This window comes from Astatotilapia calliptera, chromosome 8, assembly GCF_900246225.1.
Source record: "Astatotilapia calliptera chromosome 8, fAstCal1.2, whole genome shotgun sequence".
Classification (NCBI taxonomy): Eukaryota; Metazoa; Chordata; class Actinopteri; order Cichliformes; family Cichlidae; genus Astatotilapia; species Astatotilapia calliptera.
The window spans coordinates 1,145,049-1,160,352 of NC_039309.1; the positions used below are offsets into that span (position 1 = coordinate 1,145,049).

Below are 15,304 nucleotides of genomic sequence, written 5' to 3' on the forward strand. Positions count from 1 at the left end.
TTATTACAGGCTTTATGTTTATTATGAAAATCCACGACAGGAACAGGAAATATGTAACAGGAAGTGAGCAGAGGAGGCGGTTGACTTTCAGGAAGTCGTGTTGCTTAAGTCATGAGTCGGCGCTTACTGTAGCTTGGCTAACATCACGTGCCAGCGATACACCGAAATGTAAACTGAAGCTCCGCCCAGAACATAAAGCTGGCGCTGTTTGCACATTAAAGCTAACGGCTAGTCGTTACTCCTGCTGCACGAGTAACACGCGTGAAACAAATATCTTATTTGTTATGTGTCTTTATTTATGAGTTCTTTTTAAGAAAATATGCCAGTGCAGCTTAAAACATCGACGAACGCCCTCTGATGGAGAAACTGTGCGTCGTCAGTGCTAACATGAAGGGTGTCTCTTCACTTTCTTGCTGTTTAAATGTTGACACTAGCTCAACGACGAGCCCGCCGGGCTCTTGTTAGTAACCCTGAAATGATGTTTGCTCGCAGACATACATTTACACGTTGAATTGCTTTATAACAGCTATAAATGTATATAAATATAAGTGTCACATGACTGCAGTAATGATAGAGGAATCGGGGATGGATGGCGAATTGGCTCCTACATCTTCATCTCTGCGGTCGGGTTCTGTCTCTGCTTCACCGCCTCTCCATCACACCCTTCCCCCACCTCTGAAGTCTCCTGAGGTGGAGGCGTCAGCTCCGGGGCGCCGCCGCTCGACCCGGGAGGGCTCCATGATGTCGTCTGGGTCACGTGACTGTCGAAACAGAGAAAAAGCAGCTTGTTCAGCGTTATCAATCGCCTGAAACTGAATCCTCCTACAGGAGCTGTTTTGTGAAGTGAAAACTACGAAGTGTCTTCTGGCAGCAAAATGAGATTTAAAGTTTGACTAATGTGAACTTCCTGTTTCACAGCGAGCTCTGCAGGTACGCCGTAACTCCTCTGAAACCTTACAGTGACTCAAACTCAAAAAAATATCTACAGTGAAGTATTTGTAGGTAAATACAGTCACATTGTTATTTCCATTTACTTCCAGGATCCGTATTATTAACTGAAACTGATCAGCGTCAGTATCATCTTTGTGCTCTGATGTTCAGATCATTACAGACTGTACTCCGTAATTATCCCATAAATCCAGAGTTGGACGGCTGAATTTTCAGGGACTGTGGGGAATCTTTATCCAGCGCCTCGTTCTGTTAATCCCATCTGAAAGAGGCTTACAGCAGATCCATCGTTATCATCCAGCATTATAGCCCTGGATATAGTTTTGGACATAATGTGATATTTGAATATTTGAACTTGTAATTACGAGCCCAACAACACAATCCCTGTATGAGGTTATTCAGCCCATGAAGGTGTGAAAACACTCTTACTTGATGTAGTATTTCACTCCGTCTGCAGTGTAAGCTTCCTCCCAGCCGTAGGGAAGGCCTGCGGGGGAAAATTAAATCTTATTTAGAGCTCGTCATGTTTAATGTTTGTTCTTTCTGGACGTGGGTGAGATCGTGTGTAGTTCCACTTTATCCCGACGTAATGAGGCCAGCAGCTCACAAACACACAAATATCAAGTTTCTATTCAGCCTGAGAAGCTCCACTGCTCCATAAAACCATCACCCCGAGACTCCACACTAATCTCTGCTCTCAGAGAACAAAACAGGTTTCAAATGCTGCCCAGAGGACATCAGAGCAGAAACTGACACCAAACGTCTCGTTCAGAGTGGAGGGTCTGTGGTGATTCACGTATTACTGATGTGTTTGGCTGGCTTACCGACATTCCCCTGTCCTCCTTCTGTCCATATCCGGCTATCCGTCCTCAACACGTGTCTCACTTTTTCACTATTTGCTACATTTGCAATATTCTGTTCAGCCAGCTGGAGGATAAAGTGACTGTAATCGTACCTTTGCAGATATATTATTACTCCATCTATCTTCTCATCCTCACTAATGTGCACAAGCGCTGGTTATTGATTCAGCAGTGACCTCTCAATAAATAAATAAATGATGACAATGTAGAAATGCCAAAAGCTGCAGTTCCTCTAATGTCCACTGGAGGCTCCAAACATGAGTCAGTCCTCAGAGACAGATGTAACACTCGTGATGTCCCGGAGTCTGTTCTGAGATGAACATTTCCACAATCGTCGTCACCTTGGTTCCTAAAACCCGGACGTGACCACGAAGATGTTTCTCACTGTTTAATTACTTACCAATTAGAACTTTTCACAGCTTCACTGCAGCTGATTGGTGTTTAAGTTCATCTCTTCCATTCAAGCTGTGACTGGAGCAGCATGCTAGCAATCAGTGCAATCACATGGAAGTTGTTGCCAATCAGTTGGGGAATACTGGGGAATATCAGTGGTTGCCAGGAGCTCCCTGATCAATCTGTAGACCTGTGAGACTTGAGCAATAATTTTCCCACCAACTGCCATCAACCTCCAGCAACCACTTGCAATCAGCCAGGAAATACAGATTTTTCACCCACGACCGGAGGTCACCAGACGGTTGCAGACCGGTCTCTAGACCTGTGTGACTGAGGCTTCACTCACTCGATCTTACAGGATTGTCACACATCCAGAACGGCAGATATGTTAACATCACGTAATCCTCAAGAGGACCAGAAATCTTTTTGCAACCATAGCTAGCGTCATCTGGTGGCCTTCAGATGGAAGACAGTTTTCCTCCTTTCAGAACAATGTTCCTGTACACACTGCAGCTAGCAGGCAGTGCTTGCCCCTGTCCACATCACCATGTGCAAACAGGCTACAGTTCTCTAAAAAGGCCCAAACTCTAACCTTAACCACCATCGATTAGTCCCGTGTGTGCGACGTGTGTACAAACGAGTGTGGTGTCTCGTCTGTATGACGCCGTCAGGTATGAACGAGCACTCTTACGACTACACAGGAATGCGCTGAAAGACGACATTTGCAGGATAATCCTCCCAACCCCAGAGGACGAGCTTGAAAATGCTGATGGGGAAACACTTGTCTTACAGCCTGCAGTCACCACAAACGTCGGGCAGCAGCATCCCATAATAAACAGAATGTCCGTGTTATTGTTTCATATAAAACAAACGCACATTTTCCCTCGTCGGTCTCACAGACACGAATTAGAGGACACAGGTGTCGTTACTGGATGTAATAAAACGTTCCCACAGAGCTGTGTCAGCCTGTTTCTGCCTCTGTGCTTCCTCTGCAGGCCATCACATAATCACAATAACCTGCATGCGTGTGCACGGAGACGGCTCAGCGCCGGAACAAACACCTGACCTGCGGTTTCACCCCGGCGGCCTGAGCGCTGCAGGGAGGCCCGTGAGACGGGAGGCAGGAAGGGCAACATCGACGAGGGACTGAGCAGCTCCTGGAAACAAACGCTCTGCAGTCGCAGTTCCATGTTTTTATGCTCGACCTCCACACGACCTCAGTAAAAACCCGCAGACAGGAAGTGAGAGCGCATGACTGCTGCAGGAGGAGATAATCATGTTTTTATCATGCAGCCGAGTGTGTGTGTGTGCAGCTGACTCAGAGCGTGCGCATCCATGTGGGTTGCGGTGGGAACTCGGTACAATCATGAAGTTCGTCAAAGCTAAAGCCCTACGTTTAAGAATAAAAACTAAAACGATTTTTAAAAACTGGGAGCACGCTCCTGACTCGTCCACTGAAAACACAGAATTCCCGTCTAAAGCATTTTGGGATGGATGGAGGATCCGCTCCCACATCTTTGTGTCTGCAGTTGGGTTCTGTCTCTGCTCTGCTGCTGCTCCATCACGCCCTTCCTCTGCCAATTTGAAGCATCGAGGGTTCCTGGAGCTGGCTCGAGAACCCGGTTTGGAAAGTCTGACGGGATCAAAGTCCCGCTGAACTCTGAGACAAAGTCAACGTGGAAAGTCTGACCACAAGAAGCAGGAGACAGACGTGTGTGGAAGCTGTTTTAGCCTTATGTTTCTTGAACTTTGGGTGACTTGAAGATTGATGTCTTTTAACCATTTTATCCTCAAACAGTTAAAACTTTGGTGTCTGTTAAGGCCCGAAAAGAGAATATACACCACAGGAAGACCTGCAGGAACCCTGCAAGTGAAAATGATCATTCATTACACACTCCGTGGGAACAGTTCCCTTTCACTGAGCCATGCTGCTGGTGAGGTTATTCATTTTTAACGTCCACAGCAAAGTTCAGCAGGGTCATTCAGACTACGCTGGGTCCATGTGGCGGTGGATACCATCGCCACGGTTAACCATCCAGTCTTTAATGATGACGAGGTTTAAAGCTACAGCGCATTGCCTTCTGAGTGCACGATCGATCTCTAACGCTACACTTCTGAAGCTTTGGACAGATCCATTTCAAACACGCCAACAACTTCTGCAGCTGACCAATCACACGAGCCGAAGATGAAGTAAGGAATGACCAGCTTCCCTGCAGATCTCTCCTGCTCCAGTTCAGGAGTAACGTCTATAAAAAGCTTCCTGTGTACCTTCGTGGCGTATTAGGTTCAGAGAACCCCGATCTGGGATTTATTGAATATCCCGTGTCCTCCTGATCCCACCTGTGTGAGCGCCTGTGAGGATGACGTCACACAGACAGGAAGCTGAGGCGGTGCAGGCCGAGACTTGTTCAGACACACAGAGTAACTTCACACAGATGCATTTTGGGAAGCGAGCTGAATGAACACGAGAGTAAGCCATAGGAGGCGTTGTTGTCATGGTAACAGGGTCTGAGTCGTCACAAACGAGGAATGAATGAAGCCGACGAGCCTGCTGATTGTTTCTCAGGCAGGGAGCGTGTGTGTGTGTGTGCCAGGTTTACACAGCTTTGTGAGGACGCCGCTACACTTATAGGGACCAAATGCAGGCATGTTTGAGACTCACAGTGTGGTTTTAGTGGCAGGGTTGCAGTTGGGTTATGGTGAGGGTTAGGGCGAGGGTTAGCGTAAGCGGCTAGGGAAAGCGTTATGTCCCCACAAATGCATGAAAACAAGTGTGTGTGTGTGAGATCTGATCCTGAAGGTCTGCGGTTTGTCTCCGGTGGTCAGATCCTCTGGAGCGATAAAACTGAACGAGAGCCAGCGGTCTGATTTTAAAGCCGAGCAGGTTTCCAGGCAACCAGTGGTGTGATGAAGATGAGCTACAGGTGAGCGTGATGAAGCTCCGGATCAGACTGACCTACTTTCTCTGCTGATTATCTCTAACAGGACGCCTGTGTCCCGAGCCGTGGCTGTTAATTAGGTAACAGCGCCCACGCGCTGATGGAGGGAAATTAGGTGACTGTCTCACAAACCTGCTGAATGCAAACCAAACAGCTTTCTCCAGCAAATACACAGAGCCCAAAGAAGGACTCCATCACATATATAAATCTCAGTCAAAGCAGCAAGAAATAAGTTCCAGTTAACGGTTGTAGCTGCCACCGCCTCTGAGACCAGCACAAAGTAAAAATAAAGTTTTGGGGTTTTTCTGTTTTTTTCAGCAGCTCCACATTTAAAGATATGATATTTTCTGTGAATTGACACAGAATTCCTGCTGCCTGAGGTAAATACAGGCCATTTACCATATTATAGTATTGTCAGATTATTATGATATATATATATATATATATATATATATATATATATATATATATATATATATATATATATATATATATATATATATATATATTAGGGGTGCAACGATACACAAAATTCACGGTTCGGTTCGGTTCGATACTTTGGTGTCACGGTTCGATATTTTTTCGATACAAAAAATGTTCATGCATTTTTAAGTTGTCATTTATTAAAATTATAAATATATATTTTAACTCAAAAGTACAGTTTTTAAATTTAACCCTAACCCTTGTGCGTGTTTTTTTATTTTGACAGCGAATGCGCACCTGCGGACCACTTATGTGCAGCCCTGGTTATTTAGCTCATCATATTGCAGCCACAGAAATTATTTTGTCCATGAAACCATAAAGCTGCACTTTCTTTTTGCCTTATAGTCTGATTTGTCATAACTTCTCCGTTTTGTGGTAAGCTTTTCTTTGGCTGTCACCCTTCACCCGCGATCAACCTCTCACATGTTTAAGCTTGCTGCGGGAGATTTCACTTGTCATGTTTGCATAGTAAGCTAACGATTAATAAGACGATGTCAGAGGAATTGGTGCACAAATTATCATCACTCACAGATCAGTGCTGTCGCTCTCTATACACAGTTCGCACGATTGCAAAGTGAAAGCAAAAAAACAAGCGCAAATTCAAACGCGATTTCAATATGTCACATATTGACAGTGGCTCACCGATGCCAATGACATAATTACCCAGCTACATTTCTGAAAGAATGCAAAAGCATTGACATATATTTTTCCTACAATAGCCCGACGGGCAGGGAAGAGAAAGATTTTGGTAGCCCGACTGAAAAAAATCGCTAGCTCCAGGACGTCGGGCTAGCGATATTGCAAGCCCTGTATCTGATTGAGGAATCACTCATCTTTGGAAAAGAGAGTTTATTACAGAGAAATGGCTCTTTCCAAAATAAAAGCTATACTATCCGCTTCTTCTGGGCTATATTCTCAGCAGCATAAGGAGAATCATGTGCTAACAGCTGTCTAAATGACTCGGCTAAAGTTAGTAGCATGCTTGCTTTTTTTTGTCTGCTTCCACTTGTCTTTGCACTAGGATGATGTCGGCGTAAATGTGCAGTCATATTTGTTGTGTTCCCACTAGTGCTTTCAGGTTAATCTCGTTGAAATGACCTTAACGCCACAACACGGCAAATCTCAGTTAACGAGCTACCGCCGATCGCTCCGTGCATGGGGCTAGACGGCCAACACGTTAACGAGCTAACTGCGCTAACACACTAGTTCACACCAATGTAATTGAGCATTGCATGGCACATCCAACATACTGTTTTACTTTAGTCCATGACTCACTTACCTTCAGGGTCATACGTCACATGAAAACCAAAATAATTCCAAACGCCAGATCTGAATGAGGTTCAATTTGCCTGTTGCAAGGAGAGCTTAACTTCTGTCTCGCTAGCTTGCCCTGCGCTCTTCCTTCTGACTATGCTGTCTGTGTTGAGCGCTCAGTGGATCTGCGCTCGACAGTGCAGCCTAGGCGGAGTAGTCGAACGCAGATTCACTGAGCGCTCAACACAGACAGCATCGTCAGAAGGAAAGTTGATAAAATAAATTACAAATGTTGTATTGTTCGATACATATGCGTACCGAACCGAAAGCACTGTATCGAACGGTTCAATATCGATACGAATATCGTTGCACCCCTAATATATATATATATATAGTAGATCAGCTTGTTAGTGTCGGGGGGGTGCCTGTGATCAGGTACCCTGCTGGGGTAATAGGCTGGCTAAAGGAGGAGATAGAAGCCACTGACATAAAGACAAGAAAGCTCCTTACCATGCATGGAGGGTTTCACCCCAAGTCCAGCACCCACTGTATATATACACACATATACATATATCACTGACTTTCAGCTTGTTGTGTTTGTGGATATATGACTGACTTTACTTATTAAACATTCGCACATAAATAAGTGACGTCATATTCAGTACTTTTGACAGTTCACTCTTCGGCCGCTCCATCTTATTAAGGAACTTCCACATACATAAATGTCAATTTCAAAACTCAACCCCATCATTTAATGTGTTTTTGATTGAAAGTGATTATTACTTAAACTCTCTTAAATTAACTTCCAATAAAAAAAGTTTATCATTGATTGAAATTCATTCAGAAATGTTTAACGAATGAGCTGTCACAACTTTCAAGTACAAAGTTATGAAGTCTGTCACATGCCCCCCCCCATTTTTTTCTTTTTTTCTTTTCTTATCCTTTATTTATTTCTCCTTCTTATTTCATTGTGCTGTATATTGTTACTCTTATTTGCCTTGCATGTCTACTGTACAAACTGAACTGGAATGACTGACTGTTCGCTTTATAAGTTCAATAAAGTTTGGAAAAAAAAAACCTCTTCGCCGCTCCCTTCTGCCGTATTTTGCAGCAAAATTATCCACACCCACCGCCGCGCTATGAATTGTGGGATACATGGGACCACGAAGCGTGCACCGGACCACGCTTGGTATTTGGGGAAATCGACGGCGCATTTGGAGTATGCATTTGAAGTACACTTCGAATTGGGACAGCCGTCGTCACGTGGCGGTGATGTAACCGCACTTGAAATGTGTACTTCAAGCGTGCAGACCCTGAATTGGGACACAGCCTCTGTGTATTTGCTGGAAACGGTATTCACACCTTGCTTTTCTCTGAACTACCAGAATTTAATCTTCCTACTGAGCTGTGTCCTGGCTCTGTGTATTTGCTGGGGTTAAGAACTATACAACTAAACAAAGGCTTGTGTATTTTCTGGAAATACATCAGCGCTTTCCTGAACTGTTAGTTTGTTTGTTACAGAGCTGTGTGAATCTCCCAGCTCGGTGTGTTTGCTGGAAACACTTTAAAAACGCACACACTCCACCCACTTCAGTTTCTCACCTCTGTGTATTTCCTGAATACCTGTCATTCTCCTGGGCAGCACAGCGTACCTGAGGCTTCTCCTTAGTTCTCTGCGAGTATCACCTGGAAACACCTTTGGGAACTACATCCTTGTTCCCCTGACAAACACTTCCTGGTGGTGCATTCAAGGACGCTTGGAGAGTTACCTGACAGAGTGTGTTCTGTGTTCGTTTCCTCCAAATAGACTCACTGAATCAAAGCCCTCGTGTCATTTGAGTCTCTTAGTCTTTGATTTTTATGTATTTGTAATCATTTTGAGTCTCCTCTGGTCTTTCTGTCCCTCTGTGGTTTACTGCGTCAGCGTGGTGGCCGGCCTGAGTGAAGATGATGTGATGCTATTGAAATGCATCCAAGATGAAGAAGAATTCAAATGTTGTTGGAAATATTTGAGATAATGGAAGCACAAAATATTCAACAACAGTTCGGTCGTTTTCAGAGATTTTAATGTGGGATTTTTTAAACATCTTTTACCCTTAATCTAAAACTTCTGTCAGTCTTTACGTCTCAGACAATTTCACATGAAAAATTATTCCTTTTTAAAAATCTCAGTCGCAGCCCAGCTGTTCAGAGAAAAGTCACGACCGTACGGTTGAGAGCGGCTGATCCTTTTCCCCAGAGAACGCCGCGGGATCTGCAGCTTGTTCCGAAAACACAAACAGCAAAACCTCCAAACGCCATCGAAGCCCCTGAAGGCCTCTTTAATCCCAGAGTTCCCGTTTTAACGCGACCATCGTCCTTCCTGACATGGCGTTCGCGTGCGGGGCGGCGTGCAGGTTTCTCCTCCTGTACTGTTCGATGATGCGTCGCTGGCTAATCTACTGCACAAACACGAGCGTTCAGCCACTCAGACACTAAACACTGAGCTATGAGACAGAAACTACAGTAAGTTATCTAAGCTGTGTGAGCTCGCTCGTGGCGGAGCGGCAGCTACTGCACATGGCAACCTTATGATACTGTAATGTGTAAGTTTACATTGTTTATACTGTTTGTTAAATGAAGATATTTATTGAGACAGAGGCAGGGCAGGAGTCAAAGGACTACATGAATGTTTTATCCACCCACCAGGTTAATCGTGAGTTCTGGTGCCATTATAACAGGAAATGATGGAAAGATAAGAAATAACGTCTAACTGACCAATAACAAAGCTGCTGTGTGTCTGCATGCCGCCTGTATTTAATGGATAGACCAATATGAACTTTGCATCATCATCATCATCATACAGTGATTATTAACATCTATATGTTTAAAAAAACATTTATTATACATTTTAATTCTGTGGATTTTCGTATTCGTCCACCTGAAAATGTGACGTCACGTTGAACCTGCATCGGCTGTTTATTAACGTTCACGTTTCTTTTATGCGTTAAAATTTTGTGAAGAATCTGAAAAAGCGCCGCAGAGCCGACCTTTAAATGTTGGTTTTTGAAATTCTGGGCTTTTATTCGGATGTTCCTCAGCACTAATTAGCTGATAATGCTAACACTGAGGGCTGGAAATGGTTACAAACATAAATTAGCACTTTGACAAAGAAAAGTAATGATATTTAAATAAAGCTGAGTTCTATTACGAATATGAACAATATGAAAACTTTCTCTTCAGGCAATTAACAACAATTGATTGTGAATGTGGAGCTGCGGGTTTTGGTGCCGTTTCTCTCATCGATGGCCAAACTTGAAAACATTCAGGTAGGCGCTCAGCTTCACAGACGCCTTCATCGAGTGAGTTAACCTGCACCAAACTCTCTCCTGTCGTGTTTCCAGGTGAAACACCTGACCCGTCCTGCAGCGAACGCAGGTTAAAACGCTGGAATAAAGCTGCTGTTCTGTGTGCAGATGCTTTCATGCAGAGTTCTGACATGGCGAGTCCTTCAGCAGGAGCTGAGGAGGTGTTGGGGAGAGAGCGGTGGGGATCACGGCTGGATGCTGAAGTTCGGCCGACATCTCGACGACTTTGTTCTCCAACAGTCGGGTCGTCTAGAAGCTCAGCACTGAAACGGAGGACAGTCGCTCACAGCGGCGGGTCGGCGGGATTGTTTGTTTCGGCTTCATGCGGGGCGGCACACACAGACAGGAAGAGCAGGAGGAGGAGGACATGCAGACCGGCGTGCGTGGAGCTGAGATCACTTACAGTCGACATCCAGGATGGCTCTGACAGTCCGAGTGAGCTCCTGCGCCTCCTGGGCGAGTGTGGCCGCCGTCCACGGGCTTTTCTTGTAGCGGGCAGCGAGACCTTGAGACGACGCCCCGACTTTGACATCTCCGGAGCTGCAAACAGAGACAAGGATGAGTCAGAGGTGAAGTAACACAACGATCACTAACTCGGTCTGAGAGGACCTTGGTGGAGGTCGTCTGCAGCTGCGGAGCTCACAGAGGTCCTTTCATAACAAAATCTCAGGACAGAAAGCCCAGAGAATGTCCCAAACAAACGACGAAGCCTCGGCAGGTCGTCCTCGCTGAGAGCACTGTGTTGCTTCAGGCTTCAAATACTTGGTTCGTTGAGTCGAGGGTGAAATGATTGGTTGTGTGATTGGCTGATCAGAGTCCCAGCATAGACTAAAACACAAACAAGCTGCTACCTTCTTCTTTTTCTCCGGCTTATTTCAGGTTTTATTCTGATATTTACTCTGATTTTCTAAGAAAACTCACTGACAGCAGATAAAAAAACAAACTCAGTTTTCCTTCAATGCAAAAAGTTTTGATTGTAAAAGAAAAGATTAAACTTCACAAGCTGCAGGTTGTTTTCTCCCTGAGATCGCTGATCATGAGGAACTGACAGATCTGACCAGACAAAAGAAGCTGCACAGGCTTTGTATTAAATACATTTCAGGTATTTTCATTATTTTCTGGCACATTTAGGATTTCAGCTGAAAGCAGGACATCCATCCCAACTGTTTCGTTGCTCATACCGAGGCTACTAGCTTGTAGGTGGCTCTCAGCCCTACTTTAGCATTAGCTTCTTTTGAACGTCCATGGCAGCTGTGTGAAGGTGATTCAAGCGCCTCATCTGGTTTGTTGTTACGGACGTTTCCATGGTGTTTCCTCCCGTTTAGCGAATGTTCTCTTTACTGACAGCGAGGAGCTTCCACGCTAACAGCGTGTTAGCATGTAGTTGTAAGTGTGTGACTTTTTACCTGCACTGCTGTGTGTGTGCTCAATATCAGACGTACGTGAGGCTGACCGAGTGGTGACCAATCAGGACAGATTCTGGTCCCGGTCGGTTGATCGGTGCACTCTTCAAACCCTGCAGACGCTGTGTGGACCAAACCGTCAGGTCACTTCCTGCCGTCTCACAGCGCTCTACTATCCTCCCCCCAGTATGAACCTGCTCCTCCGTCCTCAGGGACATTTCTTTCTGTCAGTACTGTGGCGCTGATGACTAACGACCTTAATAAGACTGATATTCATGATTCAGAAAGCCACTGAGTCGGCATCAATGAGCCTTTATTTCTGACTCAAGCCTCACGCCTGCGTCTCTGAACGCACTCACAGAGGCGCTGGCTGACATTTTAGCTGCCTGGTGGCCCAGAAACAACCAGACAGGTGAATAAAAGGAAAGGCAGGGCCCGGTGGGGGGGTCCCACGGTTATGAAAGACGAGTGGAGGTGTCCCACTGACCTGGACTGAAATAAAAGGAAGCAGGCAGGAGGTGTCCGAGCTGATAACCTGACCGAGTGACCCGATTCACTGAATCAGAGTTACACAAGCAGCCAGAAGGAGCTGAGGAAACCACGATGAGGAGGTGATAAGAGGAAAACAGAGAGAGGAGGCAGGAGAAATCGAATAAACACTGAAGAAGAAGAAGAAGAAGAAGAAGAAGAAGAAGAAGAAGAAGAAGAAGAAGAGCTGGGGGGTTAAATTAACGCTGAGAGGATAAGAAAAGGAAAGATGACAGTAATAAAGGGCACAAGGTAAGATGAAAGACAGCAAAGAAGGAAAGATAGAAAGAGAAATGGAACAAAAAAAATTAGAAAGACAAAGACTTAAGGAAAGTCAGAAATAAGGAAAATGGAAAGGAAGGAAAGATGGAGACTGATGGATGGAAATAAGGAGTGAGAGGAGGAGAAATCTGCAGAAAGAAAGGTTGTGAGGAAGGAGAGTTAAAATAGAAAAGACACGTACAAGATGAAAAAGGAAAGAACAAAAAAAATAGAGGAAAAGGAAGGATAAAAGAATGGAAAGGATAATATGAGGAAGGAGAGAGGAAACAAGGATGAGAGTTAGAAAAACGAGGAAATTAGATCAGGAAGTGCTGTAACGTGTGACCTACTCTTCTTTGTTGGTGTCTTTGTGGAAGTTGATCAGATGATTGTTGATAACGAGCACAGAGTGACCTCACACACGCTCCTCATTTCATAACGCCGCCATCTCACCGCCGCTCACTGCGGGCGACCATTAACAGGAAGTAACTGCTGTCCTACCTGCACTGAAGTGGGTCAAGCTGGACCGCTGAGTGTGAGAGTGTGTGAGAGAGAGTGTGTGTGTGTGTGTGTAACCTGGGCTAATGGGCTCTGCTCTCAGCTGGATCATTACGTGACAGACTGAGGTGTCGGGGTCGCAGTCACAGTCTATTCACACACAGACACACACACACACACGCACACAGTAACCTGTAAACACACATTATTACATATACTGTGCACACACACGTGAGCTGTCCTGACGGGTCAAACTGAGCCGTGTGTTTGAAACTTGGTGAACTCAAGTTTCTCTTTCCACTGTACCACCCTGTTCAGGTAGGGACACACACACACACACACACACACACACACACACACACTGATGTAAATTCACACACACAGTAATGAAACATACAGATGAAGGCTGCTTGTTTCTATAGCGACCGCTTTACCAGCTCACACTGAGCAGATTGACTCGTTAGGACGGCCACCGCGTCGCTAACGAACAGCAGGCTCTCAATTATCATCGAACACACAGGTTTGTGATTCAGCTGTCTTTGTGGGCACCCTGAGGACCATAATAATAATAATAATAATGATAATAATAATGATGATGATGCACTCTCAGGCTCTGTATAAGCCCATCTCAAGCAATGACAGCAGAAAGTCAATAAGATTCAGCAACTTTAATGTCAAAATAACCGATGAGAGAAACCAGGTGAGCAGAGGAAGTGATCAGCTGGTTGCTGGTCGTGGCTGATGGTTTGTCCTTAATGGACTTTCCAGGATGTGGTTGCCAAGGTAACCCTCTAACCTATTTAACATCTCCTCATATGTCTGTCAACAGCTTCTTAATCGCTCGCCACCTGTTAACTTCACATTGCCATTGACTCGTTGTCACTGACTCTCTGTGCTCTGGTCAGCACGTCACTGCAAACCTGCTGCACATTTACAGCATTACAGTCAGTACTGCACATACTGCAGTACATTAACATACACTACTCTTTTACCCATAGAGTTTACTGCAGTACTTTTGCTATAGTAAATTTACTGAATACTAACAGTGAAGTCCTTTATCACACTGAGGACCTCACAAGGTGAAACATTTACAATGGTTCTCACAAGAATATATTTACAAGAACACACACACACACACACTCTACCTGTAGCTCTTTGGGGGGCCGTGACTTTCGAGTAGGAACTCCTGAACATTCTGCAGAAACAAACAAACAAAAAAGAAGGTTGTTTGTTTTCTTCTTTGTCTTTTATTTTGTTTTCCAGCTGCACCAAAAACTTATTTCATAAACAGAAATAATCCTGCTGAAAACATCTTTTCATGTAAAACGTCTCCTCGGTATGAGAGTTATCTGAAGGCCATTATTTTCTCTGTCGACAGTCAACACTGATGAAAGGATCTGATTTCAAACCCACAGCAGCAGCGAGCACATCTCTTACTTCTCACTCTGTGATCTCCACTCAAACCTCATCTGCTTTTAAAGATGACCTTTGCCATTTGGGTCAATGGGAGTCTTTCCCCTACAAACAATGACTGTGAATGAAACTATTTTTGAAAGTGTTGCTGTATCGTGATGTCTGAAAGCTGAAAAGTTTTACCTCCACGAAGCTCAGCAGTTTTCCCGTTGACATCTCGAAACCCTTTTTGGCCGCCTCGCTCTTCCGCAGCTGACACTCCAGGACGGCCGCTCTCTTCTTCAGCTCGTCCGTCTCCTCCTGAGATCAAAAACATTCAGGTTCTGGACATTTATGATCTTCGTCTCCTGTGCACTTCCTGTTTCACATCTCGTCCTTTAAAGAAAGTAGTCCTTACTTCCTGCCCACAGTTTTTCCCACTGTGATTACCTGCTGAGCTACCCCCCTCGGGTGTCACCGCTTCCTCCCTGTCTGTTTAAATACTTTTGCATCAAGCTTCTCTTCAGTAAAACAAAAAGCTCATTTTTGGCTCCTGTTTCTGCTTTAACTGTAACTGGCTGTTACACGTCCAACCTTTTCAGTTCCCTTTCTCAGCGCTTTTTAAAACGATCATAAATATGTTAAATTAAAAGCAGTGGAGCCGGCGACCCTGAAACAGGTCATTTAACTGTAAATTAGTGTTCGATGAACTGGTTCACGGAGACTAAAGCAGACACCACAAACACAGACAGGAGCCAAAGAGGCCAAACATCTTACAAAAGTCTCATTTCCTGTGCTTGTCTTTGGTGCGTGACCAGTAAAAGCTGTTAATGAAAAGGAGGAGTGTTTGCATGCAGTCGTGCTCTGGCGTTTGGACAAAAGCTCTTTGTTTCCAGTGTGAGCACTTTTGTTTCTTTCTGCAGACTTTTGTTTTGTGCCGATGGCTCAGAGAAACAACGCTGAGCGGATTTCTGCAAAGCCTATGTCAGAGAGGGAAG

The 15,304-nt window shown here is 44.8% G+C and overlaps 1 protein-coding gene across 3 annotated transcripts in view; it reads right to left on the bottom strand.

The window, feature by feature from the left end:
- stxbp4 (syntaxin binding protein 4) overlaps positions 1 to 15,304 on the bottom strand; it is a 59,206-nt gene continuing 43,902 nt past the window's right edge. For 2 of the 3 annotated variants that reach the window (XM_026177788.1, XM_026177790.1), the window contains exons 18-22: positions 14,511 to 14,627; positions 14,060 to 14,109; positions 10,628 to 10,764; positions 1,378 to 1,435; positions 1 to 761 (exon numbers count right to left, since the gene is read on the bottom strand). In XM_026177788.1, the coding sequence (XP_026033573.1) occupies positions 605 to 761; positions 1,378 to 1,435; positions 10,628 to 10,764; positions 14,060 to 14,109; positions 14,511 to 14,627 (519 nt within the window). In that variant the 3' untranslated portion in view covers positions 1 to 604. Of the gene's footprint in view, positions 762 to 1,377; positions 1,436 to 8,926; positions 10,488 to 10,627; positions 10,765 to 14,059; positions 14,110 to 14,510; positions 14,628 to 15,304 lie in introns of those variants that run through there. The other variant, XM_026177789.1, reaches the window with a different exon arrangement.